Source organism: Equus przewalskii, chromosome 3 (genome assembly GCF_037783145.1).
Source record: "Equus przewalskii isolate Varuska chromosome 3, EquPr2, whole genome shotgun sequence".
Taxonomy (NCBI): Eukaryota; Metazoa; Chordata; class Mammalia; order Perissodactyla; family Equidae; genus Equus; species Equus przewalskii.
Window position 1 is genome coordinate 32,485,075 of NC_091833.1, and position 18,634 is coordinate 32,503,708.

At 57.9% G+C, this 18,634-nt stretch overlaps 1 protein-coding gene and 1 long non-coding RNA gene across 13 annotated transcripts in view; one reads left to right on the forward strand and one right to left on the reverse strand.

Moving 5' to 3' along the window:
* Positions 1–18,634, forward strand: part of GSE1 (Gse1 coiled-coil protein) — a 408,425-nt gene that overhangs the window by 385,631 nt on the left and 4,160 nt on the right. For 11 of the 12 annotated variants that reach the window (XM_070612425.1, XM_070612427.1, XM_070612429.1 and 8 more), the window contains 12 exons: positions 1,690–1,862; positions 2,367–2,564; positions 3,268–3,459; positions 3,940–4,250; positions 4,863–5,187; positions 7,942–8,555; positions 9,799–9,911; positions 10,212–10,482; positions 11,961–12,074; positions 12,877–13,248; positions 15,140–15,418; positions 17,821–17,924. In XM_070612425.1, the coding sequence (XP_070468526.1) occupies positions 1,690–1,862; positions 2,367–2,564; positions 3,268–3,459; positions 3,940–4,250; positions 4,863–5,187; positions 7,942–8,555; positions 9,799–9,911; positions 10,212–10,482; positions 11,961–12,074; positions 12,877–13,248; positions 15,140–15,418; positions 17,821–17,924 (3,066 nt within the window). The remainder of the gene's footprint in view (positions 1–1,689; positions 1,863–2,366; positions 2,565–3,267; positions 3,460–3,939; positions 4,251–4,862; positions 5,188–7,941; positions 8,556–9,798; positions 9,912–10,211; positions 10,483–11,960; positions 12,075–12,876; positions 13,249–15,139; positions 15,419–17,820; positions 17,925–18,634) is intronic. The other variant, XM_070612426.1, reaches the window with a different exon arrangement.
* LOC139082240 (uncharacterized) lies at positions 5,579–7,707 on the reverse strand. Its single transcript, XR_011538042.1, has 3 exons — positions 7,538–7,707; positions 6,735–6,974; positions 5,579–6,112 (listed from the first exon to the last, which is right to left on the reverse strand). It is a non-coding gene; the product is annotated as an uncharacterized lncRNA (long non-coding RNA).

Sequence of the window (18,634 nt, forward strand, 5' to 3'; positions counted from 1 at the left end):
GGCCTCAGCCTCGGCGCCTGCCCCTCAGGTCTGGGATGGGACCCTTCTCGGTCCCTGGCCCGTGTCCAGTGCTCATTCCTGGAAAGGCTTCTTATCCTTAGCTGCCAACTCAGGAGACCGAGCCTGCGGTCCCCCTTGTTATCAGGCGTTGGGTGTTTTGTGGCATGGCGGGAACTCGGTGGATGTGGGCTTGTGCCCCTGCAAGCGCCACCTGCTTCCTCTGAGCCCTGGTTCACCATCTGATCACGAGTGGCCAGACCTGACACGGGGGGAGGGGGCGTTGTGCAAATCTGGCCAGGGGGTGACCAAGAATGTTGGTGTGCGTGTGTGTCCCACAGTTGACGCCGCCACATGAACACCCCTTCTGGGAAGGGCGAGTCTGACATCTTGAACCCATGAGGACCCCGCCATGAGCAGAGGGCCATGCCAGCACGTGGGCAGGGATGTGCCAGCAAGCTCTTAGGGCTCAGGGGAGCCTGTGGCCACTGCCTCCAAGTGCCCCCAGGGCTCAGGGCAGGCCCAGGCTGCTGTCGTCCTCACCTTCAGCCAAGAAGGGCTGTTCAGCCAAGAAGGGCTGTCGCAGGATAGAGCCCCAGGCCGGCAGCTGCTCCAGAATCGAGAGCAAGACCCTGCTGACCACGGTTAACACTCTCTGAGTGCTGCTGCCTGGCTGCCTTTCAGCCACTCAAATGACAAGAATGGTCAGAACCCTTTGATGGTCTGTGTCCTCGGGTCTGGACACTCCTGTGGACAGGCGTGCAGCACGTCGTCTGTGTGTACGGGGGTGGCATGCCCTGCCCTTGGTCTTGCCCAGGGTCCTCCTTCTCCCCATTCCTGCCCTGAGTGAGCCCGTTTTCTGGTTCCCCGGGGTCCGCCTCCCTGGCCAGGCCCCAGGTCACTCTGTCCAGGCGTCCAAAGCGGGTGGGGCTGCAGCACACAGCCCTTCACCAGTGTGTGCAAAGGTGCCTCCAGACAAGTCGGGCCAGTTGAGGCCCCGCAGCTGCCTGCTCTGGCCAGTGCCAGGGCCACCCCAGGGGTTGGCAGGGGGCAGACTGGCATGTTCAGCCCAGGGGCAGTGCCAGCTTTTCGTCCACATCCCTCTGTGGGCACCAGCAGGGCAGGGTGTCTGTGATGCAGGCTGGCAGCCGTCGGCACAGCTGACACCTCAGCCCTTGGGGGATGCCTGTGTGTGCTGGTGCTCAGCAGGCGGGGTCTCTGGATGGTTCTGTCGTGCCCTGCTGCGGTGTGGAGCTGCCTGGGGTGCCGGGCTCAGTGTCACCCAACTCCCCCCAGGTTTGCAGCTGGTGTGGCCTATGGGGAACCCATGCCAGCAGGGAGGGCGTGGGAGTTGTGTGAGGCGGGGAGCCCTCACGGGTGCTCATCCAGGTGACCCCAGTTTTCCTGGAGGGAAGTTTCGTTTTTTCCCGTTGCACTGAGGACAGAACAGCTCCCCGGGTGGGTTTCAGCCTGGACCTGCCTGTCGTTGGAACCCGTGTTCTCCCTTCTCACCGTTCTGCCTCCCGTAACATGTATACAGCGGGTTTGGGTAGAAAACCGTCAGGAAAGGACGTCTCAGGAACGTGCACTGAGCTGGAGCCTTCCTGTGCGTTTGGATGGAGATCCAGCCTGTCCTGCGGGCAGCCCTCCCCAGCCCTCCACCCTGACCCACTGCTCCCTGCTCTCCAACAGGACACTGGCTCTCGGGGCAGCAGCGGCGGTCGGGAACGCCTCATCGTGGAGCCGCCACTGCCCCAGGAGAAGGCGGGGGGCCCGGCCATCCCCTCCCACCTGCTCAGCACGCCCTACCCTTTCGGCATCTCCCCCAGCCCAGTCGTGCAGGATTCCCGCTTCCCACCACTCAAGTAAGTTTGTGAATGAGGGTTTGGAGGGATGGGCGCACACGCATGCTCAGGTCTGGGTCCCTGAGGCTGGCTCTGAGGCTTTGGTCACCTTGTCTGGCAGCCTGGGTCTGCACCAGCTGAGGCTGGGAGCTGCGAGATGGTGGCTCAGCCCCAGGCCTGTGGCCCCGTCTGCGCCTGCTGTCTGTTTCCATACTGAGGTGATGGCCGCCTCTCTCCCACTGCCTGAACCCTGGGTTCCTAGGATCAGGGGTCCCCCAGGCTGCAGGTAACAGGTCTAACCTGCTGGTGAGGACAGCAAGGGGCCAGGTGAGCTCAAGGAGCAGTAGTTGCCCACCCCTGTGCCCGGGCCTCCTTGCAGATCTGGCATGTTGTCGGTGAGAGCCAGCACCTGTGCCTGGAGACCCCTCCTTCTGGGAGGGGCATGCAGAGGCGGCCCACTTCCCAGCCTGGAGCAGGCATTCCGCTCACCTCTGTCTTGTCCTTTCCTGTCCGTCCTGCCTGTAGCCTCCAGCGGCCTGTGCACCATGTGGTGCCCCCCAGCACAGTGACCGAGGACTACCTGAGGAGCTTCCGGCCCTACCACACCACCGAGGACCTCCGCATGTCCTCCCTACCTCCCCTCGGCCTGGACCCGGCCACTGCCGCTGCCTACTACCACCCTGGCTACCTGGCCCCGCACCCCTTCCCCCACCCGGCCTTCAGGTGAGGCGTCCTAAGACTACCCCCACCACAGTCCCCACCCAGGGCCATCACCCGACCTGCTCTCGTGTCCAGCCAGTGGTCTGCTTATGGCACAGTGGAACCCCACTGGGGCCCAGAGCGGCCCCCACCACAGCCTTCTGCATTAGCTGTTAGGAGTCTGCTCCTGGGAGAAAGTTCTCCTCATTGTTGGAGCTGTCCTTTCCCCCGCTCCTCCCTCTCATCATGGCTCCGCCAGTGCACACAACATTAGTAGACAGCACGTGGTTTTAGGTAGAAGAGAGACTCCTTTGCTGTGTAACCAGCTACCTGGTGGAAATGCATGCCATGTCACTGCTTTGTGTAGAAGCTTCCTGAACCCCAACCTGACGAGTCTGTAGTTATGATGTGAACTGTTCCTCCCACAGACCCGGAAGGGCCTCTCCACTGGGCCATGCTGGCCTGGCCTGGCTGAGCTGAGGGGTAGCAGGCAGGGCCTCAGCCCTGAGTTGTTGGCACCTGGTGCCTCTGTTGGTACGGGGCTTTGGGGCTGGCTGTGGCCGTGGCTCTATCTACTTGGCCTTGGTAGAGGCTCCATGGTCCCTCTGCCCTGTCCAGCGTGCTCAGATCAATAGATGGCCCCGGCCGGGGCCCCTGCTCGTAGGGCTGGGGCCTGCCTTTTTTCCGTTTATCCTTGGTGCTCACTGGGCCTCGTCTTCTTGCACAGGATGGACGACTCCTACTGCCTGTCGGCCCTGCGGTCCCCCTTCTATCCCATCCCCACCCCTGGCTCCCTGCCCCCGCTGCACCCGTCGGCTATGCATCTCCACCTCTCCGGGGTCCGATACCCGCCCGAGCTCTCCCACTCGTCGCTGGCAGCGTTGCACTCAGAGCGGATGTCCAGCCTCAGCGCCGAGAGGTGAGCAACATGCCGGCCCAGAGCCCCCACTGCTCCTCCTGCTCTGGGCCGCAGAGCGGGGAGAAGCCCAGGCTGAAGCCTGCTCAGCCAGTTGCGTGTAGCTGGCGGCCCCTCAGCCACTCCTGTCCTCAGTTTGCTCATCTGCAAAGTGGGGTGGTGACAGTTGATGCTCCAAGCCCCTAGACAGTGCGTGGCCTTGTGGCGCTCAGAGTCGTCAGCCTCCTAATGTGAGCACTCGGCGATGCTTAGGGAGTTTGTACGCAACTTGCCATCCAGTGGACTTGAGTTTCCACCGTGTTAACAAAGGCAGAACCTTGTTTATTTCCCTCCATTCTTCAGATTAGAACGCGGGGTCCTTCACAGAGCCTTGGGCTTGGGTGGCACTTCCTCACTCCTGGGAATTCTCTGGAACAGACTGTCCCTGGTCCCGCCTGTACCCTCTGCAGTGGGGTTCACCATCTCTTCCCGCTCACCTCGCAGGCTGCAGATGGACGAGGAGCTGAGGCGGGAGCGGGAGCGAGAACGGGAACGGGAAGCTGACCGGGAGCGGGAGAAGGAGCGCGAGCGGGAGAAGGAGCGCGAGCGGGAGAAGGAGCTAGAACGCGAGCGCGAGAAGGAGCGGGAGCGGGAGCTGGAGCGCCAGCGGGAGCAGCGGGCCCGTGAGAAGGAGCTGCTGGCGGCCAAGGCGCTGGAGCCAGCCTTCCTTCCTGTGGCGGAGCTGCATGGGCTGCGGAGCCACGCCACGGAGGAGCGGGTCAAGCCCTCGGAGCAGTTGACCCCCACCCGAGCAGGTGCCCAGCCTGGGTCCCTGGGGTGGGGGTGCTGGAGGGAGAGCCCTGTGCCACCCGAGTGTGGGCTGGATGTGGTGGCCTGCTGGTCAGTCTGACAACCAGCTCTCCAGGGAAGGGCCTGACTTTGCACCGTCTGCCAACTTCTGTGACACAAAGAGTGACACTGTGGCCAGTGTGAAGCCACAGACTTGATGTCACTGAACAGGGAGTGGGAAGAGAGAGGCACAGGGCCACGGTTCAGATATAGTAGGCATAGATGAGTTCAAGAATATGCATGAGGTAAAATGGAGCAAAAGCATTAGGAAGTGCTGGTTTAGAATACTTTTTTACCTTTGTTTTTAACGTATTTTATTCTATTGTAAGCACTTACAGTCTGATTCTCAGTATTAGCTGGTTCAACGGCCAGCACGATTCCTGAGAACTGCGCGGCCTGCTCCAGCGCCCACCGGCATCTGCCTGGGCCGAGCGCTTCCTGCACACGCCCCTCAGGCCCCTGTCGGTTGTCTGTGGGAAGGACCCTTTTGAAGGGCTGTTGGGGGCAGGAGCAAAGGGGCCGGTCGCCAGCTGGGCCTGGCATGCGAGCTCCCGCCGTGACGGCCTTTCTCCCCACAGAGAAGCTGAAGGACGCGGGCCTGCAGGCGCCCAAGCCCGTGCCGCACCCCTTGCACCCGGCGCCCGCCCCCCACCACGCCGTGCCCAGCCTGCTCTCCAACCACGGCCTCTTCTCTCTGCCGGGGAGCAGCGCCGCCACGGCTCTTCTGATCCAGCGCACCAACGAGGAGGAGAAGTGGCTGGCGCGGCAGCGGCGCCTGCGGCAGGAGAAGGAGGACCGGCAGTCACAGGTGTCGGAGTTCCGGCAGCAGGTGCTGGAGCAGCACCTGGACATGGGCCGGCCCCCGGCGCCCCCGGAGGCAGAGCACAGGCCGGAGAGCGCCAGGTGGGGCCCTGCAGGGGCGGGGAGGGAATCCCACAGGGGCAGGGGGTGTGGGTGTCTTCACGCTCGGGTTTGCTCAGAGTCGTATCGAGCACCTGCGGATTGCCCTGGATCCGTGGTCTCGTTCCATTTCATCTTCATCTTCTAATCCCGTTTTGCCCACAAGGAAGCAGAGACTCTGAGGGGGAACCAGGGTCACTCAGAGGTGCCCCATCCCTATTTAACGAGGCCAACCAAGCCTGTGTCCAGAGCCAGGGGCCCTTCCCCCACCACCCCGCTGCGTGTGTCCCCATGGCACTCTCAGAGCATGAGGGAGAAGCTTTGATGGTTAGAGCTCTTTCCGTCTCCCTCTGCTTTCAAGCCCAAACTTTTTTTTAATGAGAAAGGGACTGCCTTTAATTTTTATTTAAATGAAAAACTAACTTTATTGCTTTTGTAGTAAAAAGTGTACCCAGTTCCCAGCTCCCTTATAAGAGGATTCCCCGGGAGGCCTCTGTGCCTGTCCCTGGGACCCCCGGCTGCTGACACTTGCCTGTGAGCTGGGCCGCTTCTTACTGCCGCCCCGTGGACCTCCCCACTCCCTTGTTGGTCTGGCTGTCACCTGGTGTAGTGTCCCCCAGCCCCCGTCCCTCCAGGGCTGCTGCTGAAGGGCCGGGCTGAGGCCCTCCAGGAGCGCTGGTGGGGGGAGCTGGCCAGGCCTCAGTGACACTGGACACGGCTTTCCTTCCTGGGCTTCAGTTTCCTCAGCTGTGCACACAGGAGGGTGGATGGGAAGATTTCTGAGGGTCTTTCCAGCTCTTGGCTTCTGGGGTGTTTTTAGTGTCCGCTCGCTCGCTCCCTCCTTCCTCCGGCTTCTGGCTGGCTGCCGGGCGTTCTTGCCGTGTCCTGGGCTCGGCCAGCCTGTCCACCAGCCCTGCCTTGGCGTCCCCTGAGTAGGGCAGCAAGGGGGTTTGCTGGCGAATTGGGCGTGACTGGGAGTGAGCTGTCGCAGGCCCCCGGCCAGCTCTCCCTGCAGCCTCCAGCCCACTCTGCCGACGGCGGTGCTGCCCGACATGGCCAGTGAGGTCCCCTTTGCTTTTCTGGGCCCACCCTGAGGCGTCACAAAGGCTCAGCCTCGTCTGCCTGTGAGCACCCTCTGCCCCGCTAACTCCGCTCGCTCCCAGGGCCCTGGGAGAGCAGCTGCCCATGTCTGGCATCTCTGAATTAAATGTGGGTGCTCTGACTCCCGAGGGCATCTTCCTCTGCTCGGGCCCCGGGATCCCAGGCAAGCACAGGCCTGTGTGCTGCTGCCTCCAGCGGGGCTGGCCTCTGTCTCAGGACCTAGCGGCCCTGTGCAGGCCTGGGGCGTGGAGGGGAAACGGCGCCTGACCCTCGCCTGGCCTCTGCTCCAGCTGAGCTGGCAGCATGCTCGGCCCTGCAGCAGTGCGAACTTGACGTTCTGATGGGCCCTTGTGCCAGGAGCTAGGAAACCGTTCAGTGCTGGGCTGCAGTGCATGAAATGATTCTGCTGCTGGCTTTTATTCCTTTGCTGTTTGCGTAAGGACACGCACCTTCTTGCTATGGTTCTCTTGTCCTCCGTTGAGTGGGGTGCAGTGGCGCTGGGGCGGTCTCCCAGCCTGGGCTCGCGAATAACCAGGAGGAGCCGTGGCGGCTGTGGTTGAATGTCCCTCCCCTTTGGCCAGGCAGGGAGAGCTCAGAGAGCCTGGTCAAATGCCTGCCGTGGCCTCTGCCCCTGCTCCTTCCATCCCCTCAGACTTTTACCTGGGTCGCCTGGGCAGTACGGAGCTTCCCTTAAAAAAACAGATAAGCTTTAGAAAAACAACAGCCAAATAGCCCCTTCTGAGTTGAATCTTGTTTTAAACGCACTGAGGAAAGAGCCATTCAGTCCAACTGCTGTCAGAGCTGCTTGTCTGGTGGGCGGTCCCTTCCAGTTCCCTCCCTGCCTGCATGTGAGGGGTGCCGTGCTGCAGCGGGTGGCCTGGCCCCCTGGTCAGGCCCCGACCCCAGTTCTGGAAGACCCTGGGGTGTAGCTGCTGGTTTGGGACCACGTGGCCTTGCTGCAGTTTTGACGGGGACCACTGGGGGCCAGCAGCAGCACAGGCCCGCCCCGGCTGTGAGGGTCTCCCTAGAGATGGGTCTCCCCACCCCCCTGGGCTGAGCGGGCCCAGAAGCCTGTCTGTCTTGCTGCTGTCTGCAAGGACAGTGAGGAGAGGGGAGTAATGGCCCAGTGGAAGGTGTCCAGCTTGCCCTCCATGACCTGCCCACTGCTGGGCGTGTCTGGAGCTGGGCACAGGAGCCCTGTTCTATTCTCTACGGAACGGATCTCCCTGAGGAAGAGAGGTGAGGGTCTGACCTTATGGAGTTTGTAGGAATTCAGGAAGTGGTGGAGCAGAGTGAGCTGTTGCAAGGTCCCAGTGAGAAACGCGACAGATGGCAGGTCTGGCCTGGGCCTGAGACCTTCTCTGCTCTCAGCAGCAGTGTCCACCCACCGTGTCCTCTCATAAGTCGGTTACGCGTAGCTGCCTTGAGTTGTTCGAAGAGGAAGTAGAGCCACGTGGAAGCGTGTCCTTCCCTCCAGCCCCTGTCCAGGGGCTCAGGAGGCCTCACGCCCCTCCAGCTCTGGCTCTCTCGGGTCCCATCTGGGCCGTCTCAGAGGCTGCCTCTGCACCGGGGCTCTGGCAGGCAGCCTGGAAGTCCCGGGGGTGGCTGGCATCCCTGCTCTCCCGTGACTGATGGCTTGGTCTGTTTACCCCCCAGGCCAGGACCAACCCGCCATGAACCGGGCAGCCGAGACCCCCCGCAGCACTTTGGCGGGCCCCCGCCCCTCATCTCGCCCAAGCCTCAGCACCACTCGGTGCCCACAGCCCTCTGGAACCCGGTGTCCCTGATGGACAGCACGCTGGAGACACGGCGGGCCCCTGAGAGCCACCCTCTGCACAGCCATCCTGCCCCGTTCGAGCCCAGCCGCCAGGCGGCCGTCCCGCTGGTGAAGGTGGAGCGGGTCTACTGCCCGGAAAAGGCAGAGGAGGGGCCCCGGAAGCGCGAGCCCACCCCCCTGGACAAGTACCAGCCGCCCCCACGGGAGGCAGGGAACCTGGAGCACCAGACCTTCCCTCACGGGCCTGGGCCCTTCCTGGCTGAACTCGAGAAGTCCACCCAGACCATCCTGGGCCAGCAGCGGGCTTCCCTCAGCCAGCCAGCCACCTTCGGGGAGCTCACTGGGCCCCTGAAGCCGGGGTCGCCCTACCGGCCCCCAGCGCCACGGGGCCCTGACCCTGCCTACATCTACGATGAGTTTCTGCAGCAGCGCCGGAGGCTGGTCAGCAAGCTGGATCTGGAGGAGCGCAGGCGGCGAGAGGCCCAGGAGAAAGGTCTGCTCTCCCTGGGTGTCCCGACCTCCCAGCCCCGGGGAACGGCAGGGCACCTGCTCAGCCCCTCCCTCCCCTGCATCTGCTTACAGCTCTGGGGCTCTAGCAGCGCCAGGGAGCAGGTCCCTGGCATCTGTGTGGCTCCCTGACACCTCCGCTGGGGAGACACACCCAGGGCTGCTTGCCTGTCCTGCCACAATGCATATTGTCCCAAAAAGCCGAATCAAAGCCTGTCTGTAAAGACAGTTCTACAGACGTGCACAATTAATAAATGATGAACAGAGGCTAATAAGATGGTTTTAAATATTAATAGTGCAGTGTAACGGGAGGAAGCTGTCGAGAGAGTGGGCCTGGGCGCAGCGGGGCTCCTCATATGGGACTGCCGCCATCAATTGCAGGCAGGCGGGGTGGGGGCAAGGGTGGGAGATCGGGCCACCTCTGGCTCCTGCTCTTGCCAGGGGAGGGGCGCCCCAGCCAGCAGCTCCTTGGGTTCTGCAAAGAGCCAAGAATAGGTGAGCAGGCCCAGGGTGAAAGTGGCTGTCCCCCACTTGCACCCCCATCTGACCAGGAGGCAGCGAGGGCTCCAGACCAGCTTCCTTTTTCCTGCTGGAAGCCTGGGGCCTGTGCAACATAGAATTGAGCCTTTTAGCCAGAATCTGGGGCCAGGGCCAGGTCTTCCTGGGTGTTGGTCTGGGCTAGGCTTAGGGCCCAAAGAGGATTTTTCTTCCCCGCTCACCTTGTGAAGAATGGGGGAGTCCCCCGGTGCCCTTGGGTACGGCGGTTCTGCTGCTGCTCTCTGCACGTGCGTTTGCATGTGTGCTCTGTGCCTTTGAGAGGACAGGGACCCGAGTGTGCCTCTCCTCTGCTGGGAAATGGGCCCAGATGGCCCCAGCAGGAGGGAGTGGATGTGCACAAACAGCCTTGCGTTGCCATGGACACGGCCCTGGGCCTGTGTGATGAATGGTACCCTGCTGAGGGAGCAGCGTCAGCCCAGGGACAGCCTGGCCACTCGGGGGCTGTGGGTCCAAGGGGAGTCTGGTGCCTGCCATCCCTGAAAGATCCTAGGACTAGGGGGTTGATGCACTTTTCCACCTGGGATGAAAGGAATCCAGGTTTTGGGGTGCTCAAAGAGGCCAACAGGGCCCGGTCTGACAGGTGGGTCTGCACACACATCACAGGGGTACCCCACATCCACTGGTCAATCAAGGCTCCTTGCTTAGCTGAATAAACGTGTTTTTGCCACCAGGCTACTACTATGATCTGGATGACTCTTACGATGAGAGTGATGAGGAGGAGGTCAGGGCCCACCTCCGCTGCGTGGCCGAGCAGCCGCCCCTCAAACTGGACACATCCTCTGAGGTATTGAGCTCTCATTGCTGCTGTCAGGCTATGGGCTGGACTGCTGGTGCCCACATGGATGTCTGCCTCTTGGCTTCCCCACCGTCCCAGTTGATCCCACACTTACTGGGATCCCCCTGCGCTGCTTCATTTCCCTGCTGTCCGCAGGTGTCTAGGCATGCCGGCAGGGTCCTCCTCACTGGCCGACACAGAGTTGGCCACAGCACACGGGCTTTGAGGACCCCAGGAGGGGCCCCTGAGACAGTGGAAGCACGCCACCGCCAGTGGTTTCAAACTCATTTGTTTTCTTTCCCAATCTAGAAGCTAGAGTTTTTGCAACTTTTTGGCTTGACCACCCAACAGCAGAAGGAGGAATTGCTGACCCAGAAGCGGAGGAAGCGACGCCGGATGCTGAGAGAGAGAAGCCCCTCGCCCCCGACGATTCAGAATAAGCGACAGACACCTTCGCCGAGATTGGCGCTGTCTACCCGCTACAGTCCCGACGAGATGAACAACAGCCCCAACTTTGAAGAAAAGAAGAAGTTCCTGACCGTCTTCAACCTCACCCACATCAGCACTGAGAAGAGGAAAGGTATGGCCTGGCTCGGGCCTGCTGGGGACGGGGCTCATTAGGACGGCTGGGAGCTTCCGAGAAGCAGGTGGACCCCTGGAGTCCTGGGGTGTCCTGGGCCCACACGGCAGGTGGAATCTGAAAATGCTTCAGTCCTGGGGCTCTCTTGGCTCCCCAAGGAAACAGCTGCTCTGCTCTCACAGACCTGCCCGTGTCTCTTCGCCATCCCGCCTCTCTCCCTCTGAAACTCAGATCGCCCCATTCAAAGCCTGTCTTCTCTTGTTGCGTCCCTGCTGGAATTGAAGGCTCGCTGGTGTTTGTTCTGTATGTAAAGCCTGCCGTGAGCTTGATGGCTATTCTTGTCACTTGTCAGACCTCCTAGCACCTGAGAAGGCAGGTCTGGTGACCCCTCCTGTGGCAGGGCTGCAGCTCCACGGTGGTGGGCATTTCCTCTTGGTGGGCTGCTGCCACGGCCCACTGGGCTTCACGTTCTCAACGGCAGGAGGCCGAGGGTGGTGTGCGCCTCCAGGCAGAGCCACGTGAGGCCGACTCTTGGCCTGGAATCCGTAGTGTAGAAGAAAGGCTGCGGCTTCATCTCTTCCTGGGGGATCCTCTTCCTTTGCACACTTAGGGCCGGGGTGTTGGTTCAGGTGAGAACTTGGACTGTCTGGTGTGCTCATTTGCACACGTCCAAGTCCCCTCGCTGAGACCTGGTCGCTTCTGGAAGGCAGGCAGAAGGAAAGCAGAAATGCCTGTTGGTCAATTGCTTGAGCCCGCTTATTTCATTATTGGGGTGTAGAGTTTACTCTGTTCTTAACCAGTAAGCTGGAATTCTTGCTTTTCCTTAAAGGGGCGCTGATGTGTTGATTACCAGTACAAATCCCTGAGAACGTGCGTAGTTTTGTTTGTAAAAAGCATCTTTTTGCCTGACTTAATTCCTAGAGGAAGCCACTGGTGATGTGGCCACTTAAGTCTCAGTCAGCAAGAAGTGCCACTGCAACAGGAGTTTGCGGCATCAAAAGTCCCAGAGGTCTGTGTTCCTCTTCAGTAAACGGCAGCCCGCGTAGGAATTGCGTTTGTGTGCTGGGAGCGGCCGGGGAAGAGAGTGCGCCCAGAAGCAGCCTGTGCTTCCTGGGCGGTGTGTGGATCTTCAGGGTTATTTCCTTGTGCTGGGGCCAACTTTTTTGTCTTTCAAGTACAAATACATCCTCAGAAGCCCCCTGGGAAGATCATAGATAGCCATTATTTCGCCGCACACACACAGCTATTTTTGGAATACATCTGAAATGTTGCCTAGTAAAAGTCGAGAGGAACCTGGGCTCACTCTAAAATGAAAGTTTCTTCGTTTTAACACAGCCCGTCCCTGTGGTGCTCGCTTTGCGTTTTTCTTGGTTTAAAGGATTTGTACCTGCCAGTCACGGCCTGGGCCAGACTCCTGCTCCCTTCCCTCTCAGAAATGATGCAACTGTCTTGTTAATCTCAGGCTGCTTTTCTCACAGACAAAGAGAAACTTGTTGCAATGCTCCATGCCATGAAGCAGAAGGCCCTGTCAGCAGCAGTGGCAGACTCGCTCAGAAACTCTCCGAGGGACAGTCCTGCTGTCTCCCTGAGCGGTAAGGCCCAGGGCGGGAAGGACAGCCCCATCCGCCACCGCCCGGGACTGTCCTGTGGGCTGCCCAGGGTCGGAGGCGACCGCTCAAGGTCTTCGTCCTGAATCTTTCCTTCTGGAAACAGTGCTGCTCTCCATCTTGTACAAGCTTCCTGCACGACTGAAGGATCTCCTCGGGCCGGAGCGCGAGAGTTGGAAGGCAGGGCTCAGAGCTGAGAGGGCCCGGCTTCCTCAGAGCTGTGTCTGGTGGTCAGCTTAGGTGTAGCCACCGTCAGTCCAGTGGTGGCCCTGTGTCCCGGGTTTCCGCACCTGCTGCCTCGGCTCTGCTGCTCCCGTCCGCCCTTTGCTGGCGCTCTTCTCCTGCATCTTTGTCTTGCTCGTTCTGCCTTGCAGGTCTCTCCAGCGCCTGCTTTCACATCCTCTCTCTCTCACGGCTTTGATTATACCTCGCTGTGCTGCGGAATGGAGCGGGAGATCTCTGTGGTCCAGCCCTGCTCTCAGCTCCTAATGTGATCTTTCTTTTCGGGTTGGGCTACGTAACTTCCTCTCTCTCGGATGACTTGAAGCGACTTGCTGCTTCTGATTCTTTTTCTTCCCAGATGCCTTCCTGGGGCACCTTTCAAGGATGGACTTGCTGCTAAACACCCCCGTCTTCAGACCACACTGCGCGCACTGACATTTAATTAAACGGCCCCCCGAGTCTTGGTCCTTTGTACTAGGTCTTTATTAAGTGTAAGCTCTAGAGGTCAGGGTCCGCCTCTTCACTTGCAGCTCTTAACATTTTCCTCGCTTTCTTTCTCTAAAAGAACAAGCCACGCAGCAAGCCTCTCTGGATGTGGAGAAGCCTGTGGGTATTGCCGCTTCCTTGTCTGATGTCCCAAAGGCCACGGAGCCTGGGAGACTGGAACAGCTCCGGCCCCAGGAGCTGTCACGAGTCCAGGAGCCAGCTCCTGCCAGCAGCGAGAAGCCCAGGCTGAGTGAGGCCCCTGGGGGCAAGAAGAGCCTGAGCATGCTTCATTACATCCGGGGCCCTCCGCCCAAGGACATTCCTGTGCCGTTGTCCCACAGCATCAACGGGAAGAGCAAGCCGTGGGAGCCCTTCATAGCAGAAGAGTTTGCACATCAGTTCCACGAGTCCGTGCTGCAGTCCACCCAGAAGGCGCTGCAGAAGCATAAAGGTAACGAGGCGGCCCATCCCCCTCTGCTCCTGGGTTTCTGTCGCAGCTGCTAATGTTCCTAGAGCGCCTGCAGTCACGCAGCTGCAGCTGTGGGCTCACCCCTCTTGAACCTGGCGTGCACAAGGCATCTGGGGAGCTCGTTAGAGGCAGATTCTGCCTCAGCAGGTCCAGGATGGAGCCCGAAAATTCTCCATTTCTGGCAGGTGCCCAGGTGATGCTGATGCTGCTGGTCTGCGGACCACACTTAAGAAAATTAGCAGGTGATGCCGCTGAGTTTGGTAGAAGCACTTCCTTTTAGTAAGGCCAGGCAAGGTGCCTTTCAGTCAAGAGTAGGATCCAAGGGCCAGCCCAGTGGCGTGGCAGTTAAGTGTGCATGTTCCAATTCAACGGCCCAGGGCTCGCCGGTTTGGATCCTGGGTGTGGACATGGCACCACTTGGCACACCATGCTGTGGTAGGTGTCCTACATACAAAGTGGAGGAAGATGGGCATGGACGTTAGCTCAGGGCCAGTCTTCCTCAGCAAAAAGAAGAGGACTGGCCGCAGATGTTAGCTCAGGGCTGATCTTCCTCAAAAAAAAAAAAAAAAGATCCACTCCTCCAGCTGAGTGATTTCTCAGCGCCCCACAAACAGACTCAACCTGGAAATCTCCCACTTTTTGATACCCAGACCTGGGGGGTGTTCGTTCCAGCAGCCCCAGTGAGCACTTTGTGACAGAGGTTGCTTTAGCCCCACGCTTGAGCCCCAGGTTCACTCCCTTTGAACATTTGGTGGGATCACTGAAGGTCGGAGAACAAGGGTGGCCACGTTTTATTCCCACCAAATCAAAATTAGAAAAGAATGCTCAATGGTTAAATAATTACTGAGGGTAAAATAGTCCGTATACTCCAACAGCCAGAAGGAAAGACTTTATTAGGCCACAACCATTTTAAATTTTCATGACTGCAAGCTAGGAAAGCTGAATAGATAGGTAAGCATTGAGACACGCGGGTCTGCTGTTGGGCAGCATCTTTCTCAGAGGTTGAGGTAAGGCTGTCAACAGATGTGGTAATACCCACGGAGTAAGGACTTGCTGGAAGTCAGGAGGATGCTTTACTGGATGTTTCTCGTGAATTTACTTGAATTAATCCTGTTTTGCAAGAAGGAAATGTTTTGGCTGGATAACTAGGTGAAATAGCTCTAGGCTCCATCCAAGCCTCTCCTCCCAGGCTTTTCTGCAGCCCTGGGGCCCGTCTGGCCTACCTTGCATGGTTCTGGCCTCCCCTGACGTCCCAATGCCCAGTCCCTCAGGTCTCCGGGTCGTCCAGCCCACGGCAGTCTGAGCTGAACCCGTCCTGTGATGGAGCAGCTCCCACTCAGACGCTGCTGTCCACCCAGGGAGGCAGCGTGCACCTGTCAGAACTACAGCGGCAGGGCTGCGCAGCACGCAGAGCAGACCTCATCTGAACAGGTCCCAGCAGCGGTTTACCAGCTCTCCTGGTGGGGGCAGGACACTGCATGTGCTCAGGGACTGAGGTCCCTCCATTGCACGGGGAGCAGGACTGACCCTTATGAGGGCCAGCTATAGACCAAGCTCAGACCCACGATTTTACAGAGCGAGACACTGAAGCTCAGAGATTAACTGCGCTGGGATCACACACACCTTATGATCAATTGGAATCCAGGTCTGCTGCTGTCTTTACGGCTCTTCGTAACCATTCTGTATGGTGCCGTCTTTGATCTCTGAAGGTCACAGGCGTCTCCATGCTTCGTCTTCTGGTCGCTGTGAGACCTGCAGTCACTGGCTCTGTCGCCCAAGGCAGGGCAACCCAGGCCTTCTCCAGCATGCCCTGTTCCCTCTCCCAGCACACGCCCCCACAGGCCCGGTGACCAGCATGTTTTCTCCTCCCCAGGGAGCGTCGCTGTGCTGTCTGCGGAGCAGAACCACAAAGTTGACACGTCCGTCCACTACAACATTCCTGAGCTGCAGTCCTCGGGTCGGCTCCCTCTGCCCCAGCACAACGGGCAGCAGGAACCCCCCACCGTGAGGAAGGGCCCCCTCGTGCAGGAGGTGGACCAGGACTCAGAAGAGGAGGACGATGAAGACGGAGACGAGGATGAGGAGGAACCCCCCAGGCGCAAGTGGCAAGGGATTGAGGCAATTTTAGAAGCTTACCAAGAACATATAGAAGGTACAAAGGGGAGGGGGTGGCCCGGTAAAGAAAGTGAAGGAAAGCTTAATAGACCCATGAGTGCAGGACCTCGCTGCCAGCAGTGGGGACTGTTTCTAGGTGACAGCACTGGCAATTCCATTTCTTGGGACACTGCTAGATGAACATGCCGGCAGGTAAATTTCCCTCTGCCGTTTTGCCTATTTCAGGAACGGTTCCTTAGGCTTCTGCAGGTGTCCAGGCTTGCTTATAACGGGACTCCTTGTGGATGAAGCTGGGGCCATTCTCACTGGAGAAATTTCAGTGCCACGCGCCTGTCAGCACTCAGTGTGACTGCCCAAACCTGGGCCCTGCTCTTTCTGCTTCTCAATATTCGCTCAGCCCTGACACTTGTGGCTACGTACAAGGGTCTTGGAAAATGGAAAGTTTATTAACTAGCCAGGCCTGGTCACTGCCTGAGCCCACCTCACATCTGAAGCACCTCCAGGCTGGTGGGTTTCCGTTCCAGGCTCTGTCACCCTGCTGAACTAGCACTTTGTGCCGGGAGGCCAGCCCTCACCAGCCACCAGGATGTGAGTGCACACTCGCCGGCTTCCTGGTGAAGCAAGCGCCAGGGGACTCGGGCACACCTCTCCCACGCTGGTCTGTTGCTTCAGGGTGAGCGGCACCAGTGCGTCACCAGGCTTGGGCGCTGGTAGAATTCTGGCACTGTTCCTGTGCTGCTAGCACCTCGTTTCCCTGCGCCTCCACTTCTTTGAAATGCCTGCACAGGTGCCTAGCTTAGACGGAGGCCGTGGCGCTGTGAACTGATGCAGGGAGAAGCAAAGGCCCCCAGTCCCCCCCCTGCAGTGGGATGGGCAAGGTAGACGGCTCGGCAGGGACCTCTTTGGAGCAGAGTGCTGACTATGCATGCGAGCTCCTGGCCCTTGGGCCCTGCTGACATGGTTGGCCGTGGTCCCTCTGTACCCACCATCCTCGCTGTGTTGGCAGGACTGGGAAGCAGCTTGACAACTTGGGGAGTGCTGGCCACTGGCTAGCAAACCCAGGCCACCACTCCCTGACTCAATTTTTATCAAGTGTTATGATATAGTAAATATTAAATATAAACACTTGATTATGAATTTCATAATCATTTGAAATACTTTGAAATAAGCATTTTAAAACAGAGAAGTACAGACTAACAAAAAGAATGCCTCTGTAGCCACTACCAAAGTATCAGTGCTTACGTTTTGCTTCCTTTCCTCCCTTGAATGGGATCCTTAAATGTTGTTATTCTTTAAGGACATATGTTACATATCCAGAAGCAATATAGAACATTATTTTTTAATTTGAGTGAAATGAAATGTCTCTATCTTTTCCGGGTGCCTTGTTTGGGAATTCCTTTTGTGGAATAAGGTAGAAATCTTCCTTTATCTTTCCCCCTGAACACCCTGTCACCCTGGTGGTTTACAGCATGCCTCCGCCCCTGGGGTGAGCCTGCTATGCGGCGTCCTCACACATGCCCGGGTCTGACTCCCGGTGCTCTGCTCTGCTCCGTCTGGTGGTCAGTTTTTGTTCCTTAGATAATCGTAGATGATCAGACCTCCACATAAATTTAGTTCTTTCTCTTTGAATTTTTACATGTTTTCTTGTCGTACTGCATCGCCTAGGGCCTCTAGGCTGTTGGATAGAGGCTCTAACGGGGCTCTCTTCTTGTTTGTGAAGCTTGAGAAGCCGTCCATTCAAGAACAAGGGTTCCCATTTGCTGCTGAGTTGATGCTGATTGTCAAAAATTCACTCATGTATCTCCTATTACCCATGGCGGCGACGACCTTATTTTTTTCACTTTGATGTTTTCTGGTGTTGCTTCCTCCTTGCTGAATTTGATTTGTTAGTGCCTTTGAGATTTGTAACGTCTGTCCTTAAGTGGTGTCAGCCTCTAATTTTGTGGTAGTACCTTATTTTGCTATCATGACTGTCCTAGCTTCTCTGCCTGGCTTTCACTCTCTAAACGCTCTGTATAAAGTAGGGACTTAGCCTTGAAGAGCTGACGTCACTCTGCTGTTAAAACCAGGCCCAGTGTTTCGGGAAGGCAGAGATTTTAATTTTCTAATTAAAACTATTCTTTCAGTTTCCCAGTTCACTTGGCCTAGCAGCTTAAAAGCTTCCGAGCCTAACCTTTATTTTTTTATCTTTCTTTTTGAGAAATACATTTTTAAGGCCATAAATTCACCCTTACTTCCTTCCTACCTGTGTCCCTTAAGTTGCCCTTTGATACTAGATCCCTGGGCTGGATTTAATTTAGGAACGCTCATGGATTTACCAGGGCAACTCAAAGGGCTGGGAGCATTGTGGCCCAGAGAGCATGAAGACGAGAGAGAAGGGAGACGCCAAGCCGTCGCCCCTGTGTACAGAAAACACATCAGCATCACTTGTCTTTTCAGAGCAAAATCTGGAGCGGCAGGTGTTGCAGACGCAGTGCAGACGGCTGGAGGCCCAGCACCACAGCCTCAGTCTCACGGCAGAGCAGCTCTCCCACAGCATGGCGGTGAGTGTTGGGGACAAGGACTCAAGATCTGCTCCTCAGGGGTTTTCTTAAAACACACTGTGCTTTTTCTGTTTAACCTTTCAAGTTTGGGTTCAAGAGCACCATACTGACAAATTTTGTGGGGAACTGCTCTGTAAGACATCAAGACTCGTAGTCTCAGTGGGGAAATTCAGGAGTCAGTTGATTACTCAAGATTTAGCTAAGGAAAATTTGCGGAATATTGATCCTGGAAGGGTGTGGAAGCTCTTTATATATCCCTTCAGGGGAATAATTTGTTGCCGGCATCAGTTGCCCCCTCCTGTGATTTGCTAAGGAGGATGGAAGAGGATTTTACTGAGGCACAGTGGACTGTCTCCTACCCGCCTGCAGCCTTGCTCCCAGCGTGCGAGGATGTGGGGCTTGCCTCAGACCAGGTCTGCACATGTTGGCCACTCCTGCAGTAGCAAGTGTTTTATAATATCAGGGCTAATTTTTAAAATCTCAGGGTTGGGGCCAGCCCCGTGGCCTAGTGCTTGAGCTCCACACACTCTGCTTCCGTGACCCGGAGTCACAGGTTTGGACCCCAGCCGTGGACCCACATCACTCCTCAGCCCCACTGTGGTAGCGACCCACGTGTAAAAAAAATAGAGGATGACTGGCACAGATGTTAGCTCAGGGCTGATCTTCCTCAGAAAAAAAAAAAAACCCTCAGGGTTGAAGCTGAGACAGCA